Source organism: Polypterus senegalus, chromosome 10 (genome assembly GCF_016835505.1).
Source record: "Polypterus senegalus isolate Bchr_013 chromosome 10, ASM1683550v1, whole genome shotgun sequence".
In the NCBI taxonomy this organism is placed as follows: Eukaryota; Metazoa; Chordata; class Cladistia; order Polypteriformes; family Polypteridae; genus Polypterus; species Polypterus senegalus.
Genome location: NC_053163.1, coordinates 136,738,187 through 136,757,671, shown reverse-complemented (window position 1 = coordinate 136,757,671; position 19,485 = coordinate 136,738,187). Strand labels below are relative to the sequence as shown.

The 19,485-nt window shown below is 41.9% G+C and overlaps 1 protein-coding gene across 7 annotated transcripts in view; it reads left to right on the top strand.

The window, feature by feature from the left end:
* The window catches only part of celf5a (cugbp, Elav-like family member 5a), a 654,186-nt gene that overhangs the window by 590,271 nt on the left and 44,430 nt on the right, over nucleotides 1–19,485 (top strand). For all 7 annotated transcript variants that reach the window (XM_039766812.1, XM_039766810.1, XM_039766811.1 and 4 more), the window contains exon 7: nucleotides 15,157–15,301. In XM_039766812.1, the coding sequence (XP_039622746.1) occupies nucleotides 15,157–15,301 (145 nt within the window). The remainder of the gene's footprint in view (nucleotides 1–15,156; nucleotides 15,302–19,485) is intronic.

Genomic DNA, 19,485 nt, shown 5'->3' with positions numbered 1-19,485 from the left:
GCCCACCCTCATCCCCTGACAGGCCCTAATAGTTAGTTAAGGGCTTGATTTACTCACTCGACAATATAAGGCTAGAACAGAGCCATTGACTTAGTCGATTACTCTGTCATAAACACAAACTGAAAAAAGCTAAATAATTCACACCAAAACAATTAAAAAAATATACTGCAGACATAAATAGAAATGTAAGAAGTGCAATAAGTGCAAAATGTCAGTAGGAGAGGCAAAACAATGGACATTTTTAAAGGGGTAAAAAAACATTAAGTGCCACCAATCTTATTCTGTATACTGGTCTCCGTTTACATTGAAAACAATTGTGGTGACATCAGTTACAAATGTACTGCACACGGTCAGGACCTCCGCATCACGTAGCTAAGCCAAATGTGTGACAGTACAAAGATGCAGTTGGCTTATCCCATGAACCATGTCTCCTCTTGTAAAAGTCTTTGAGTGTTTATTGATGATTGCCTTCAATGGCTCACCACTTCAGGGATGTAGCTACATTTTGGGGTTCAGCTTCTTATCTTTACGGATTTTCTTCCACGTCACAAAGACGCAAACTAACAACTTACAGTTGGCCAAGTGAGTGTGTCCTGAATGTGACTGGGGTCAGACCATGTTTTAGGAAGCTGGGATGGTCTTGGCTCCATGTGAGCATGTGCAGGCTCAGAAAATGGAAGTGAATGAATACACAGAAGGATGGATGGATGGGTACGTTGAAAGATAAAGAAATACAGGCCTTCTTCTTGTTCTTTCAGCTGCTCCCGTTAGGGGTTGCCACAGCGGATCATCTTCTTCCATATCTTTCTGTCCTCTGCCTCTTGTTCTGTCACACTAATCACCTGCATGTCTTCTCTCACCACATCCATAAACCTTCTCTTAGGCCTTCCTCTTCTCCTCTTACCTGACAGCTCTATTCTTAGCATCCTTCTCCCAATATACTCAGCATCTCTCCTCTGCACATGTCCAAGTCAACGCAGACCTGGCCTAAGTCAATTAAAAACAGTAACGTAAACGTGAATCTTTGTGTCACCCATAAACACATAAGCAAAAAAGGAGTTGCCTCCTGCTTCATCCTTGAATGAATGATGTGAAGAAAGGAAAACAGATTAAGGTGTTGGGGAATCTCCCCCGTGTACTGTCGATCCAAACAAGTCAGTATGCACTGAGGTTACGGTCAAGTTCATGCATAAATAAGTTGACAAATGAGTTCGGACAAACAGAGCAATTTATGTAATTTGAACAGGAAGTAGGCAGAAGGATGGGGTGACGTGAGTAGAAGATGATGGAGGTCATGTCATCGGAGGGCGACAGGAAGTGATGTCATCAGAGCTGGACAGATAAAAACACAGAAGTTTCTGCATTGGAAAAAACCAATGAATTCTGGCGTGGAATTAATACGCTGTCTTAAACCCTACTCTGGTGTGTTTTTGTGCTCCATCGGGCCCTTTGGCTGCCCCCTAATCGTGCGTGTGAAACAATGGTTATTTGTGTACCAATATAAAGCTAATTGATTTTTTTGTAACTCTTATGTTTTTCACCCTCACTCTTAGTTCTTGTGTAGAGTCTATATTGCCTAAAGGTCCAAGGGTGCTTGTTAACAAAAACTTTGTTTGCTGGACGGTCAGCAGAAGAGACCTTTTTGAAATACTGTAGCAATTTAAAATGGAGTACAGTTGTAGTGGTCCAGTGCCGCTAAGATTCACACCGTCAAAGAGACGTAATGTATTTTGTATGTATGTAATATAATAATGTATTTATTATTTTAGTGGAGATTCCAGGGATGCTCCCAGCCTTGGCCCGACCTTCACTCACTCACAAGCAGAGACAAAAAGCCAACGGAAATAAAACAGCAAATAAAGAAAGTATTAACAATAATAATGAAAACAACGATCCCTCAGCAGTTCCCCTTACGGCGATTATACAGTACATTAAATGCAACAAGTCACAGACAAAAACCTCACACAGTAAAGTCCATGAAAAAACGGCAACAGATGTAATGTAACGATGAAGGTGAATAGTCCAGAGATCCGCACATTGAATGGGAATGTAAAGATAGTCCTACCGGTATATCCTGAAATGGTGAGGACAGGTGGATGGGTTCAGGAGTGCTCTTTTCTTTGCAGGATGGCCATAAATCCCCAGACAGTTCTCAAGTAACAGGCAGACGGCAGACCATCCAGACCCCAACCAAGAAACGATCCAGGACAAAAATGAATAAACACAGGAAACCCAACGGAAGGTAGACAGACAGGAACTTGAAACACAAAATATTTTTCTTTTGGTCACCGGCCCCTTTTTAAAAGCCACGCTGACCTCCTTTGACCCCAACAACCCCAGCACTCTCAGCAGAAGACCAATCAGAGCCACTGCAGGGACTGCTGGGAGTTTCAGTTTCAATCCCCAGTAGCACTGCTACAAAGTAATGGAAAAGCCATCAATGTTCTGGTCTGTAGAGGGTGGAAAAGAAAAGGCTTTATCACAGAGAGCCAACCCATGGAGTGGCAGAGGACTACCTTCACCAGAAGTGTGCCACTGCCTTACAATAAGCAGTTAGCATTGCTGCATTAGATAAATAGCATTTACTTATTTGGCCTACATCTTTATCCAGGCCAGCTTATAACATCTAAGATAGAATTGGGTCCATTTCTTTTCCTATTGGAGCAGAGGCAGGGCAAGTGACTTGCTCAGGGTCACATAGTATCAGTAGTGGGATTTGAACCCACAGCTACAGGGTTTGCAATCGAGAGCCTTAACCACTACACCACACTGCCTGCAGGAAACATGATTTGAATCCAAGTCATCTTCTCGGTGGCTCCTCACTGGGCAATCAGTCACACAGTCAGTCAGTTCAATATTTCAGAGTATTACGTAAATGTATAAATCTAAAAGATCTCAGTGTGGACCTAAACCTTGATCTCTGTCATACACTTTCTTCCTACGTCTATGACACATTTTTTCATGGGGACCTCAAGTTTCACTTACTCATCTCAAAAAATGACCATTCAGGTTAATTGATTATTGTTAGTGTGTTTTCTGTGGGAGCAAACTTGAATGTGCCCTATGATTTAGTGGTGCTCTGTCCAGTGGTACGTCCTACTGTAGTAAACATGCCGTAACAGTAAAAAGTGTCGGCTGTACCTGTAGACAAACTCCATATAAACAGAATCTCAAAAAAGATGAAAAAAACAGTTAGAAGATGTCTTTTCAGATGGGAGTCTGGTTTTGACTGTCAAAGATGGCGGTTCTTCCAGCTTAAGAGATTTTCTGATGTTATGAGGCGGGTCCAGGCAGACAGGCACCAGAAGTGATGTCAGCTGTTGGAAAAGACATTGATTTTCTGGCCTTGCGAGGGAGGAAAAGAAAAGGTGTGATCACAGACTGCCAACCCCTGGAGTGGAGTAGAATTACTGGCACCAGAGTCCTCATACTGAGTGACACTGCCTTACAACAAATCCTCCATGTTTACACAATGGATGGGTTAGTGTCCACCATGGGGTTGAATCCTGGATCCAGTCTCAGTGGTACAGCAATAACCTCTTTCAAGTGCTGTCCTCTGGGTAACTGAACTAACATTGGAAAAAGTACATCTAAGTTTTGTTGTTCTAAACATTAGAACATTGAAATTTAGCTCAAAGCGTTAGAGACCCTTGTTTTGGGCTCCTGCATGTGCCATTTAGCGATTAAACTGACCCATCAGGAATGCGATTTTCAAATAAAAAAGCTTTACTTGTTCTTCAGCAGTGGTAAGACCAAAGTGTTTCCCACTGCCGGAAGCAACATAACAGAAGGTAGGATAGGTAGAAAACTCCAGCGATATAAATCTCTGTCAAGTCATCTGTCGTTGTCTGCTTAAGATTAGTCAATTAGAAATGTAAACAGATCTCAGTGCTAGAAGCCTGAAGTATCAATCATGGATGGGTTGTACAGAAACTGTGCTGGGGCTCTGCAACACATGGTGAAGTCTCAGCATGCACATGGAATGACATTCTGAATGAATATTCAGTGATTTTTCGAAATCTTCATTCCGCCTAACTGAGAAAGCAAGTTTGACAGCTGAAGACCATGTGAGGCCATTGTTGTGTCACCAGGCCAAGAAGCAGCTTCTCATTTACTGTGCCTCATTCACAGTTCCAGAGATCTCGACTCAGAACCCAGACTGATCAGTTCTTTTGAGTGCTTTCATATTTGCCCCCATGTCCATTTGGAGGTTTCCTCTGTTAAAATATTTGCAGGTTAGATTGACTGGCAACTCTAAATTTATCAGGTAATGGACTGATGAACTATTCAGGGGTGGTTCCTGCCTTGTCTCTGATATATAGTTTGACCAGTAGGGAGCGTTGCAGAACCTCAAGCACAACCACAACAACACAAGTCCCAGTACAATAACAATGCCTTACAAAAAGGTTTCTTATATGTTGTGTAACCAGAAATGCTCTCTTCTCCTCTCTCCCTCGCTCTTATTCCTCCACTCCTCCCAGGTGAGTGTTGTCCAGCTCCTTTCCTGACTACAACTCACCTGGATGAGGTCAGGTGGCTTCCTTTATCTTATACCCGGGGGCACTTCCGGACCTAGGGCACAGCCCTATGAAGCACTTCCAGGTCGAGCAGAAGAACACAAGGGCAGGTATCACAAATCCCTACAGCAACCTCTGGCGGCACCTAGAGAACCCAACAAGGCCCCCCCCCATGGGACTGCAGTTACCAGTATGCCTTGTGGGTGTCCATGCTGGTAGCGCCACTTGGGAATGCTGTCACTAAACGTGTCATAGGAGCATGTAGCCCTGAACGGTTGTCTCCCCTGGTTCTTCTATCACACTGACCTCCTGGCCATTGTTTTTTTAATTTATCCCTGCTGGGACAGCAGCCTACCCATTTCCAAACTGGCATATTCTGCCAAGTTCCTAGCTAAGGCAGGGAGCATCCTGCCTTTCTTTTTGTGCTTCCAACAGGCTGGTCTTCCGTCCAAGTAAGTAACCTTTCTCCATTCCGACCGGGACTCCTGCCCACGCATGCCGTCCGTTACAAAAGTTATAAATGAAGTCGATAATCAGGTATAAACATGTTAAATCAGTTCAGTCTCTAGTCATTGTATTTTCAGTTCTTCATGGTACTCAACCATTTCTTAAAGTTTTACTCTTGTATTGGCAAACAAAAGAACATACCTTCCATTCATCTTGTGAACCCACTATATCCTGAGCAGGGTCACGGGGAGACATAGGACACATCAGGAATAATCCCTAGACAGGACAGCCGGTGGTTGCTTTTAACAGCACAGACTTACACAGCTAGTTACAAATAAAAAGTTTATTTTCAAAAGCTCTGTTAAACAGTGATGCTCTGAACAGCCTAAAATATGCAGCAGGAGACATCTGAAAAGGTAAAGGCAATCCAAGATAAACAAGTCTCAATCACAAGTCTAAAGAGTAGTTGAAAAACAGAGCATAGCTTCAAAACATCCAGAAAAATCACAAAAGCACAGTGTCAGAGACGGCTGGGCAGGAGACCCAACCGGGACGCCCAGGAGGACCGCAGGAGGGCTTGCGCCTTTCCCAGACCATGTGGGGGCGACCGCCCTGGTTGCTTTGGGGACCACGGGTAGGGAGCTTGGAAGCTCAACCCTTTAGGGGCCTGTGGTTGCCACCAGAGGGCGCCCCGCTGCCTTCAGAGCCCTGGACTTCCCTGGGGGGGAAGAGGAACGGGGACACCTGGAGTGCTTCCGGGGACACAGCTGGTGCTTCTGCCACACAAGGGCGTGTCGGCGGAAGGTCACTGGAAGACAACTGGAGCACATCCGGGTGGATATAAAAGGGGCCGCCTCCCTCCATAGGATGGCTGGAGTTGGGTGGAAGAAGGGCAAAGTCTTGGAGGAGAGGAGTGGAGGCGGACAAGAGAACTGAAGGCGTTGTGAGAAGGCCTGGACTTAAAGGGGTGATTGGTGCTGCGGCACTGAGTTTGTCACTCTTTTGTTGAGATTATAGTAAATAAACGTGTGTGGTGCTAAAAACATTATGTCTACCTGTCTGTGTCTGGGCTGTACCCCACAACAGGAAAAACACCAGAGAACTCATCACTCCACAAGCGCATTTACAATGAACCGCCATAGTGTGTGGGTTGTCCTCTACCTTTGTAAGGAGATGAGCAGGTGACCCTGCCTCTTGGTGGACCACCCTCAAAAGACAACGAACACAAGAATATATCCTGACATAAAAAACTAATAAATGCTGTTAACATAAAATACTAGCCAACCCGCGGCATACCATACGCCGCATAATCAGGCCGGTTTTTTAATGATTTTTAAGCACAGGGAGAAAATTAACATTTGAAAAATCGGTAATGAAATAAATCAGCAAGAAAAGCAACATTGTAACAATGCACGAAACGAACCAACACACAATCGTCCGTGACTAAAAACTGGCGGACCGCCATCGCTCATGTGCCCACCTCCAACTCGTCTTTGCACAGTCGAGATGCATCTGTGACTCACGTAGACTTTCTGTGTTCCTGCAGGAGCATCTAAGAAGACGCATGTTTGTCGCGGATGTGAATTGCTGTATGTAGCGTATAAAACAGTTTGCTATGGTGTACGCGGTCGTGCGTCAAAACTGAAAACTCGTTTTTTAAAGACTGCTCACTTCATTGTGTTTTAACCTCAGTTGTAAAGGAATGTTTTAATGATCCCATGGGATACCCCTCGCAAACCGTTTTATACGCTGCATATGGCGATTCACCTCCAGCGTGGCTCCTTCCTACGTGCACCATATGTGTCTTACTTGTCGGCGGCTTAATGAATCCACGCCCCTTCCGGCGTGCTTTCCATGGGTGTCTTGCCTTAGTGAATTATATATATAGATGAACAAAATGAATGTAAAAATGGCATTTAAATCCCACTGGGTTTCAGGGGGGTAACCAAGGCTGACACACAACAGATGGAATGCCTTGCTATTTCAATGCACATTCATGCACAAAAACATCTTAACTGACACCAGGCCATTACAGATTTAACCATTAAACTAACAATAACATCAAAAGTCTCCATGGAAAACCCACTTGAAGACAGAGAGGACATGTAAGTTACACAAAAACAGGAGAGAAGTATCACCAAAGGCAGCCAAGTGCAAACCTTCTGAACAAGAGATGAATATGTAATATTTCGGGACAGTTTTTCTCTTTAAGCAGAAAATCATCAGAGCACGTCCCTGCAGTGGGAACAAGGCAAGAAGCAACTCTGGACAAGCTGCCAGCTCTTTATACTGTAGGGCATACTCGTTCAACTACAAAAGACCAGAACAACCAGGATAATCAAATTATTTCAGTAATCATCCATTGTCTGGACCCTTCACTTCCATTAGACAGAAGCTGGTGTCTCTCCCAGCTAGGATGGGTCGCCAGTCCATTGTAGGACTCCCATCTGTAGTTACCATGTCCTAAACTGGCACCGACTACTGTGAAACAGGGCGGGATGTTTGTAAAAGGCTACACAAGTAGGCCAGGTGTTATGTATACATTTCTTTTTTATGTCTTTTTTGTTTATTTTTGATCTTATTGTTTATATTAATATTGTTATTTATTTATATTTGTCCAATTATGTATTTTAGTTTCTATGTGTGTAATTACCGTATATACTCACAGGGCTTGGTTTTACTGCATAATAATTTCTGGTATTTTATAATGTCGGTCGTATAAGTCGAATGCGGAAAACTCACGCTATTGGTCCAAGAGATTATGATATGCTAATGCCCACCTGAGAGCAACCACGGGGCACGCTGCCTTTTTTTCTATGTATCGTGCCTATGTGACCACAACGCAATACCCAAACTATTTTCTGAAGCGTTGTTTGCACTGTTTTGTGTTTTTTTGTATCTCACACCCTCATACACCTGTATCGTAAGAGCATCCCTTATCTACGACGGAGCGTTCGATCAGAAGAAAATATGAAGCTGGTTTTAAATTATATATCTTTGAAGTGGCGAAAGACATTGGTAACTGCGCTGCTACAACAAAATTCAATGTGTCTGAGAAACTGCTTCAAGATTGGAGGACGCAAGAACATTCAAAAAAATAATAATAAAAATGTAAGTGTTGCATTTTATGATCAATTGTTTGGGTTTGAAGACCCGACTTTTAAGCGAGTATATACGGTATGCCCTCTGATGTTTCTTGTATTTTGTGGGCGGGTCCTCAGGAGGAGGGGCCACTTTCCCATCACTGTTAAAGCAGGCTGGCAAATGAATCCCTTCACAGTTCATTTGATGCCCTAGTGGAGCAGAAATGCGTCTTTGCAAGTGTTACCTTTCTTGGATTTTCTTGTTTTGTTGGATAAGTTGCCTGTTTTTGAATCACGTTTACTGGTTTTCTCAATCTGGACTTTGTTGCTGTGGAAATCCTTTTTGCCTCATTTTTTGATATCTTTGAGCATTTTGTTATTTTTGTTTTTTTGTTAATAAATCCTTCCTTTTAAAAAGTTCAGGTGGGGGCTGGTCTTTGTACAAGCCATAGTTTCACAGTTCTCCCTCTTGTGAGATGCATAGTTTGGGGATATTTTGAACTTTAAAAGCCAGTTCTCCATTTTGAGGCCTAGACATGGCATACGTTTACCTTCCACTGGGATGAGACCTATTTTGGGGCTGGTCATTTACGTTTCTTGGCTGTTTTTTTAGGTCTTCGCCTTTTTACCATTTGGGTGCTGCTGCAATCATAACACTAAGACTCCTGGAATAGGCCTCTCCCTAATGGGCCGAACCTCAGCTCCACTGGCCTGTTTAGGCCTAGACAGGTCTTAAAGGGGTTTACACCTCTAAAATATGCTTAAATGTTTCAAGATACAGTATATCTAGAAGAAGAATATGTTATCGGAGAGAGAAAACCCTAAAAAACTCTGGCTTACAGATAGTCCCACACAAAGTTCTTTAAAAAAATAAGGATTTTATTTTCTGAAGGCAGAAAAATACAAAAAAATGCCAATAAAGAGGCAAAAGAAGTTGCTTACGTGGCAATCTGAAATAATAACAAAGTCACAGTGCAAAATCCAAATCGTTACCCTTAACTCAGCGCAAAAGAGTCGAAGAAACCAATAAATCCAGAGAAACAAAGCAATGCTTACAAGCAGATTCCGCTCCACACCAGTGCATTGAAATACGGTGCAAGGAACTCAGGAACCATCAGAGCCTGCATTTACGGGCAAGTCAGATACCTGCGGTGATGTATTGGGGGGTGGGGGGCTCCACCTGCAAAGTGCAGAGAATATAGGAGAATACATTTAAGCACAACAAAACTACATAATAAACAAAACTAACAAAAAGTACACAATTAGACAAATAAGAACAAATAATCTTCTTATATCATACGCTACCGTGGCTGTCCATTTGTCTGTCTAGGATTTGAAGTTACCTGTAGGTCGCAAACTGTTTGAACTATTGACCTGAAATTTGGTACACATACACTACGTGACGTCTACTATCCGCTTTTGGGGTGATGATTGACCTCCAAGGTGATTCTTCATTTTATTTTTATTTTAGTTTTTGTAGAATCAACTCCTGGCAGTGGCCAGCAGGGAGGCCGTGCGGCGCATGCGTAGGGGTGCCTTTGTCATTCCCTACCACCTTCACAGTCACTTCCTCTACCTCTTCATATCTTAAATCATTCTTAAGGCAGATTGAAGACTTAAGTGCCAGCTTAAATGAAAAATTAAAGAAAACGTATTAAGTAATTGCAACACAAACACTGACGATCAGTTTTAACGCGAAAAGACGCCAACAGAAGAAGAGAAGAAGCGGGGCACTAGGGTGGAGAAAAGAAGAGCTGCTCAGGAAGTAGCAAGCGCATCAACCTCTGAGCAAATGAATGGTAAATGTATGGAGAAAGAGGATGAAAACTAGGAATGCTTAAGTCAAGTGTATTCGTGCAGTTCACCATTACTGGTAATCAAATAATCAAAAATGAACAAAAATGACTTTAAACAAAAATAAGAGGGGAATCTATGGCTTATGCATAACATAGTTGGTAAACCAAATCATTCGTCACCCATTTTTCAGAATCGCTGTTTCCATTAGATGGGTCTTGTTGAGCTCTTAAATGGATTGTCAGCTTATTGCTGGGCACTCTCATATATACACACAGACTTAATTATGATGGGCCAAGCAAAGCACCCATCCATGCATCCAACCTCCAAATTGTCCAGAACCAGAGACTAATTTAATATCTGTGCAATCGAGGCAGGAAAAAACACTGGAAGGCTCACCAGTCTGTGGTGGGATGTACACACCTACACACAGCCACATTCTGACCTGATTGGTCAATCAAATTGTATTGCTGTGGATTAACATAACCAAAAAGCACCTCAGTTTGTGGATTTGCACTGTGGTGAACTGCTGGTGGTTAGCTGTGACTCCACAAAGTCTCGCTCAGAAGAGATCTCCTTACAGTGTGAGCTAATAGGAGAAGTTATAGTCTCCGCCACACAGTTATCACTTATGAACACTGCGAGCGCAGCGATTGACGTTAGCTGAACTTTCTTTCACTCGCAGGCCCCACCTTTTCTGCCACACACTATCAACACAACATCCATCCACAGTGCAAATCCCATCCTCTGTGCCAAGTGTATTGCTTTGGACTTATGCCACAAAGCACCTCAGTTCGCATATTTGCATGGTGATGAACTGTCAGCAGTCAGCCAATGTCTGGTCTCCTTAAAGCATGAACTAAAAGGATAACTCCTAGTCCCAGCTTGGTGGAGACTGTGTCTGAACACTGCAAGCAGAGTACAGTCTGGTGACGAAGACTGCGCACTCTCACCCTCAGCCGCCATGTTTTCGGCATTGATTTAATGAACAGCCTCATTTTCTAAGTATTGGGTTGTGATGATGTCTTTGCTTTACAGGAGTGCCTATTTTTGGTCAATAACCTATAACCTGAAAATCCGCATGCAGTTGGTGTATCCGGCTGGGGATGTTAGCTCCCTGGGAATGAGTTCTTTTGTAATTGCGGTGTGTTACATAACCTGAAACTATATAGATATAATATAAAAAGGCGATACCCCTCCCTTAGTGATACGGCGGTAAGAAATCACATAGAAGAAATAATTTAGCTTTGTTTAATGACGGCTTATGCTGCATAACAGACAAAGGAACCCAATGGCCAGAACCCAGTTAAGGAGTGGGGGCCCGATGTGTAGAGTCTGCCATTTTCACCATTGCAGTGGAAGGACTTTCAGGATCGGATGACGTTTTCTCTCATCTGTCCGTAGGCTTCAAAGGTGTGCCGGGCAATGTTCCAAGGCTTTATACTCTTTTTTCAAGCTGCCAGGTGGAGCCCGCCCTGCAATATGGAGGTTACCCGAAGACCAGCAGGGCATCATGAGCATTACAGTTTTTATACGCAGCCCTGCTGGATGCCATGGGGGCCACTAGGAGACGCTGCAGGGGGGAACAACGGGTATTTACCCTACGCCCCAGAAGTACGTCCAAGTCACATGGACAAGGGGAATTATGTGCTTCCGGGTTGAAGAAAAGGACTTTTTACCTGACCCGGAAGTGATACAAGATCACATGGACTGGGGATTGGGAACACTTCCGGGTCAGGGAGAATAAAAGGATTGTGAGAGCTCCCAGATGGCGAGCTGAGTTGGGTGGTAGGAGGGCAACACGTGTGGGAGTCGGGGGATTGATTTATTGTATTTGTAATTGTTATTGTATGAGTATAGTGGAGGAGAGGGTGCTTTGTGGCGATTGAATAAAGTCACTTATTGGACTTTTACCTGGTGTCTGGAGTAGTGGACAGGGGTTCAAGGGAGCGATAGCGCCCCCTATCTGTCACAGTGGCGTAGTCGGCAGGATACTCCAGCATCTATTGTGGAGGACCTGAACATAAATTTTCTGTGGACAGAGAACCCCGAGAAGACAACGGCATTAGGACTCACCACAAAGGCTAAAGAGAATACAGTTTCATGCTGAGTTTGACACACAGAAATAGTATGCAATAGTCATCAGTCTGACTGCCCGTTTCCCAGTTGTCTCTATCTGTCTTGTCTTATGTTATAAAACTTGCCTAGCAGTTCTATGTGGTGAACCCCTTCGCTAAATCTGGCTCTGTGTCAACTGTGCATGTGAGTAGAAAAAAGCAGATTTATAAGATATATTAGCACAGACTACAGTGACATATTAAACCTATGCTTATTACAGTTGGTTTGAAGACTGTGAGAACATGCAAATTCAACAAAGAAACAAACCCCTGCTGAATGCTAAGCTGGCATCGAGAAGATGAGAAGCTGCAGCTTTACCTGTGGCACAGCAGATTTAATTTTAAACAGTACAAGTCGATTACAGTTAACTACAACTAACCGAAGATGTTCAGTTTGGGCCATTCTGACATGTTGTTGTTGCCCTGCCATTCATTTTAACCTGAGGTGTGGACTTTAAGCAGACACACCATGATGGCATTATGGTGTCTATCTGTGCCAACAGATTCCCAAAACTGATTTAGGATGTGCATTACAAGCCGTGCTATATGCTTCTTCAAAAAGAATTGTCGATATTGTATGAATAATCATGCTGTTATTGTTTTTATTTGCCTTTTTTTCCATGACGTTTGTACCTTGGTTCATTATTAACCAAATAGACAATCCAACCCTTTTACATCTGGTCCTGACATCTCAGGCCTCTAAATCTATGATATGCAGGATCCCAAAGCGTACCAAGAAGTGAGTTTGTTAACTCACTTTGTGCGTTTGTTAAATAAATCATTAAAATGCCGCAGTGCGCATAGGGTCGTTGGTTTTATTGAGTTATGCTCTCATAACTCAACATGGAAAATATCTCTGAAGACCAAAAAAAAAAAACAAAGCCTGTGTTTACAATATATCCAGGAGCCTGAAAGACCAAGTGCCCAGCTGCCAGGAACTTGGATGAGAGTTTGTCCACATGCCCCACTTATGGTGGGCAGGTTCTCACTTTTCCACTATCATGGAGGCTTTATTCTGTAATTATTTCAACTGCGTTTTGTATTTTCATCTGGACTGTTCACTTTTAAATCCTTTATCACAGAAAATCTATCTAGTGTTATACAATCTAAGCACGCACCAACTGTTCTTTTCTTTGATGGAGCCCCCATCTCCTAATTTCCACTTTTATCCACCTTGTGAGGCAAGGCAACTGAATACGTTCTTTGTCCTTTATATTCAAAAATCACAACAAATAGAAAACTTTTTAATTCCATTGGGATCAAATTAACATGCAGAGAGGCTGGATACTCACAAATCACAAAGGTAAACTGGACTTGTTACTGAGGTGAAAAACAAACACACTTTGAGAAGCAGAAGAAACTGAACATTATGGTGGGAGTATTATTGGGGGAATAAAAGAAGGTTTAGACAATCTTAAATTAAAAGTGGTAAAGTGGAAAGACTGAAGCATGGCAGTTGGCACTACTGCTTCACAAATCCAGAGACATCAACTAAAATCCTGACCCAGTCATTAGCACTGTGGAGCTTTGTTACTCTACATCTGCATTGAGTTTTCTCCTAGATCAGAAGACATGCATGTTAGGATAAATAGAGATTTCATACTGGCCCAGTAAGAGAGAATATGGGTGGGAACACTACCAGGGCAGGCTCCAGTTCCCCATGACTCTGAACAGTGTGACAGAAGGGGTAATGAATGGATATGCAGTATGTCAAATGTGTGACAGGTTCTTGTAGTGCTTTGTAGCAAGCATAGATAGATAGATAGATAGATAGATAGATAGATAGATAGATAGATAGATAGATAGATAGATAGATAGATAGATATGAAAGGCACTATATGATAAATAGATAGATAGGTAGATAGATAAAACTCACTGCATTATAGATAGATAGATAGATAGATAGATAGATAGATAGATAGATAGATAGATAGATAGATAGATAGATAGATAGATAGATAGATAGATAGATATCATAGAGTCATATCCCACACATGCATTTTTAGATTTGACTTTTCTTATGTACTGCAGATTCCTTGTACGTCTTCATATTTAACTGCATATTTAATATTCCTTTGTAAGGAAGAAATGTCATGTTCAGTAAGTCCTGATGCTACAAAGAATGTGCTTCACATGAATAATTTTGCATCAGGCCGCTTCAGAAGTATTTCTTCCTAAATGAATTCACGTGCACAGACACAGGGAAGCACACTGTGCTTCATAAGGAGGAAGGCTGCGAGACGGCATCTAATCATTGAAATCTGCATTTGCTGCATCACAAATATGTCCACTCAGAGCAGCTTTTCATAAAGTTAACTGGCTGCAGATATGCTCTACTGTGGCACGACTGTTCCAAGGCACTGCTCCCCCCAAAGACATGGACAGGGCACTCAGCAGGCAGCATGTCCTTGGGGATGCTAAACTCAAGTCAGGTTGTGTGGCTGCTTGAATTTTGCTTCCTTTCTGCTGTTGTTCTTTCGTTCTCTCTCTCTGTCTCCTCTCTCTCTCTCTCCCTTTAAAAGCCCAATTTATCTTGTTCGGTGCAAAATGGATGATCCCCATTTGTCACGTTGATAAAATTATGCAAATGACAAAGGGAGTTAATAGATAGTGCGGCACAGCCCACAGCTAATGGATGAGGTGCCAGCGGCTTCCGTTTTGTGCCGGGACAGGTGCTTTCAGGGTACCTGACAGCACCATTCAGGGGAAATAATTGGCTTCCCAAACTGGGACTCTATGCAAATCTGCTGGCTCTGTGTTATAGTGCTACAGGACTGCAGTGTTTCTTTTCATGTTCTTCTCTTTGTCTTTGCTTTACCTCTCTTAACATTGAAGAAATAATAAAGAGGGGGTAAATCCGAGTTGTCCTTTTTATAAACCTGAATGGCACTGTTCGCACAGTTGCCCCTTTTACTCAACTCTAGTTGGGTGGAACATCTTGCAAGACGTTTCCAGATGGGATGTCATACTTGACTTGGGGAGCTTTCAGACTGACTCACCTCACCAATAATTTACACAGCAAAGTTTTTATTTTATTTTTTTATTTCCCTGCACCAGTGGTATAGATTAAACTTTTCAAATCTGACTCTTCTGTCCTGCCTTTATTTAGGAAACGCCAAATGTTAAGCAGAATGCAGCTTCATTTCTAAAGTTAACTGAACACATTTTTGTTTATTCTTCTGTTTTTCTGCTCTCCAGCTAATGCAGCAGCAGGCGGCTCTCATGGCTGCAACACATGGTGGATATCTCACACCCAGTGTGGCATTCCCCACAGCACAGATCCATCAGATGGGGGCATTAAACCTTAATGGACTACCACCAGCAGCAATGACACCGGTGTCAGGTGAGTTTTATGACATTGATGAAATACAAAAGATAGGCAACATGTATGCTTTTTGACACACAGTTTGGGGTCTAATAGGCACTTGAGTACAAGGAACTGGCTATGTGTGGAGAAGAGGACGTTCAAAGTCTGTACAAAGTATTTAGCAGTCACACATCAGCTGAGATGAATCAAAAGAACTTGAGTCTCCGAGTTTTCTCACCTAAGCCATTTTTTTCTAGTGTTCCTAGAATGTCCTTCCCTCCCAGTTTAACTTCTGATTGATAACAAGTGGCATAGTGGTAAAGGCTTTGGACTTCAAACCATGAGGTTATGGGTTCAGATCTCACTACTGACATGTTGTGACTATGAGCAAGTCATTTCACCTGCCTGTGCTCCAGCTTGAAAAAAGAGTTGGATCCTATTGCATTCCTCAAATATTGTAAGTTACCTTGGATAAAGGTGTCCACCAAATAGTAAAAAATAATAGAGTTGGGGAGGCCATATCAATTTAAAAAAAAACTAGGGGGGCTTTGTCCTCTGCCCCCATGCCGACACTACACGCTAGCCTCTTGCGGTTCTGCCGTTTGCGTACGGGGATGCGGATGTACAATTTAAACATTTTCATGGAAATTGTTATGTATGCATAAATGGACTAACTATTTTACATTACAGCAAGTAATTAACCATATTAAAAAATAGTAAAATGTAATAATTTGAAATGTAAATTATGTCTAATGTTGCGTTAGAGTTTTTCGTTGTGTTATACGATTTCATTTTCTTTGGATTTGAAATTAACACGCAGATACTTTTTAAACTTACACTTTTACTGTAAAACAATTTTTTGAATTAAATTTTTGTCACTATCGCATTGAATTGTGATTCTGTGTTTGGACTCACATCGTGATAGCACAACACATAACTGGCTATGATTAAATTTCGTTTCTTTCTCTCTATTAAATAAAATGATTTTTTTGAATGTTTGGCTCTGAGAGTTGTTAATTGTCTTTGCAAAAGCTACTCTAATGGGAAACTGCTAACGTTTTAATGCGAAGGGCATATCAAGATCTCCTTTGTTGTCTAACATTATCCGCGGAAGATGTACTACATTACCTTTCTTGGCTACATCCTTCTTTCAACTAATTTGTGAGGTGGAAGACCAGACAGTGTTAACGGTTATATATTTTCTTCGGGATATTGTAAGTTCCGCACGATCACCACCAATTGTTTCAGCATAGTCTATTGATGCACATTTAACCAATTTGCCGTGTAACCAATCGTCATTTTTGTCGTTAATTCGCTTGACATCATTGTTTCTCACTGCTAGGATTGCCTGTGCACTCATTTTTTCTGTTGATAACCCTTCGGGATGAAATTCTACAATAAGATTTGGACATAATATGTCTTCCTTAATTGGGAAGTTAAAGTGAGGAAAACATTAAAATTTATAAGAGTTGAGCGAGCAGGAACTGTGTCTGTCAAAAGCATTCACATGAATGAGAGGTGAGAGTACCGTGGGTATGGTTTTCTATGGTTGAGAGGAGGGTGTGACTTGAAAACATCTCATGGCCAAAGTCTCGTCTCGAGGGACTTGAAATTATCTCTTCAAAAAGTCTTGTCTCGTCACTGGATTTTTTTTTATATATAATAGAGAGAAAATGTGCTTTAATGTTGACTGTGAAAGGGGTACTAAATTTGACTTTCTCACAGTGATGGCCACAACAGCTGGTGGTTAAAGACATTTTGTTTTATGAGCTGGTACTCATTCTAGCAGGCCTGCCTGTCAGTGTACTACATAAAGCTGCTGCCTTTAAGTGCTTAGATCTCCTCCATAGCGGCCCCCTGCGTTCATATGCTTGTCCTCTGGAAACTTTAATATTTCCTTCCATGGGCTAAAGAAACTACAGAGCAAACTTCCAAAAAATACCTCGGGCCACTGAGATCATTTTAAACAAAAACTACACTATTTTCAAGGGTGTGTTTTGACAATTCTCACCCTAGTGCCATCCTAGGAACTTACAGTAGTGACTTTCTGTCCCTATTTAATTATTATTATTATTAGGCTGTCACCTATGCAAACCTATTTATGGCAAAATTGGAGGAAGATTTCATGTCAATGTGCATCTTAAAACCAATGTTATATCTCCGTTACATAGATGACGTCTTCATAATCTGGACTGCCAGAAAGAAGGACCTCCTCCATTTTCATAACGAATATAATTCTTTTCACCCCAACATAAAGCTGAAGCTGAATTACTCAAAAATTAGCTTCCACCCCAAGCATAAAAGGTGCTCCATTATTTTTAGCCAAGCAATACGGTACAATCGTATTTGCTCAGACCTGACAGATCGGGATCAACAACTGCAGGAGCTCAGACAAGATTTCATTAGACAAGGTTATACCCCCAGAACAACAGACACTCAAATAAGAAGAGCAACTGCCATACCCAGAGATAACATTCTGGAATATAAAAACAAAGACAACAAGAACCGCATCCCCCTTGTTGTCACCTACAATCCACATCTTGAAACACTCCGAAAAATTATAAAAGAACTTCAGCCAATGCTAAACAATGACCAAACACTAAAAAATGTATCTCCTGAACCTCCCCTCCTGGCATACAGACAACCACCAAACCTTCAGCAACTAATTGTCCGAAGCTCCCTAAATGAACCAACAGAAAATGGCACATCTCCCTGCCTACAGAAAAGGTGTAAAACGTGTGCCCACATCTACAGACCATATAGTTATACCACACTGCCGACTTGAACATCACATAAAGGCATCATTTTCCTGCAGATCATCTAATGCTGTCTACCTAATTCTCTGTATGAAATGTCCTGACACTGCACTCTATGTGGGAGAAACTGGACAAACACTCTGCCAGAGAATGAATTTCCACAGATTCCACATTAAACATGGCAACACAGATGTTCCTGTAGCGGCCCACTTCAACAGCCATGGACACTGTGAGAGGGACTTTAAAGTCCCAGTGCTTGTGGGCAACTTCAAAACACAGCAAGAGAAAAAAGAATGGGAAGTCAAAGTCATACTAAAATTTAATACATTACAACATGGGTTGAATAGAGACAAGAGTTTTATAGCCAGGTATGAGGACTTTTTGCATCTCTCAGACTGACATAGATAACCTGTCTACAGGTTTCATCAGAAACTTTAAAAGACTTTGTTGGACAGTTATCTTATCCAAAGATCTTGACCATACATTGTTCTTCTCTCTCCTGTTTAATTAATCTTAGCCTGAATGAACCCATTAATTTTTTACATTTGAGATTTTTCATTTAAAGATTTACCATTGCTGTTTCTTGTCCTAGTGTGTGGATATTTGGATATACTTCAGTTTCTGTATTACATCTTGCCTGAAGAAGGGGCCTGAGTTGTTCTCGAAAGCTTGCATATTGTAATCTTTTTAGTTAGCCAATAAAATGTGTCATTTTGCTTGGCTTTTCTCTCTTTTATTGGCTGGTGATGTGACTTGCTTAGGAGCTCGATTTGAACCCATAACCTCAGGGTTCATAGTTCAAAGCCTTAAGCACTATTCCGCAATGCCTGCCTAATCCTATTCTGTGATACAGTCTCCATTGAAAAATGGCAGAAAGAAGACTAAGAGTCTCTGAGCCATTCGCTCTTCAAGTGCTGTTAGTTTGGTTACAGATTCTTAATTATCTCAGATGCTCAAAAAAAAAAAGATTTTTGTGTACTCTGAGATGAACTTGCTTTTCATCTAGGACAACTCTGTCCACTTTGTAACCCTAAAGACATTTAAATTTATTTATTCAGTTGACATTTCCATTCAAAGTGGCTTATAAATCACTGCTGAAGTGTAGTTTTTTTTTCCTTATTTCTGCAGTGTGAGCACATACAGCCGAAGTGACTCACTATGGGTCACAGAATGAGTCAGTGGAGGAGACTGAATCGACAACTTTGTTCTTTATAGGCCGAGCCACTAGGGGAGTGACCAAGTCTACAAATTCAGCGCTCACTTCCTAGGCACTTAAGTGAATAAAAAAACCTGGGCCATGAAAGAAGGCCAGGAGATTTCCAATCAGGCAAATAGGTGGCAGAAAGGGGTTACTGCTTCAAGAATGCCTCAGACAGACAGACAGGAGGATGGCCAGCATCATCACGTAGTCCTGTAAGAAGGAATTAAGGCTCAGAGAAGCTGGAATGTATGAGCTGCCAGAGG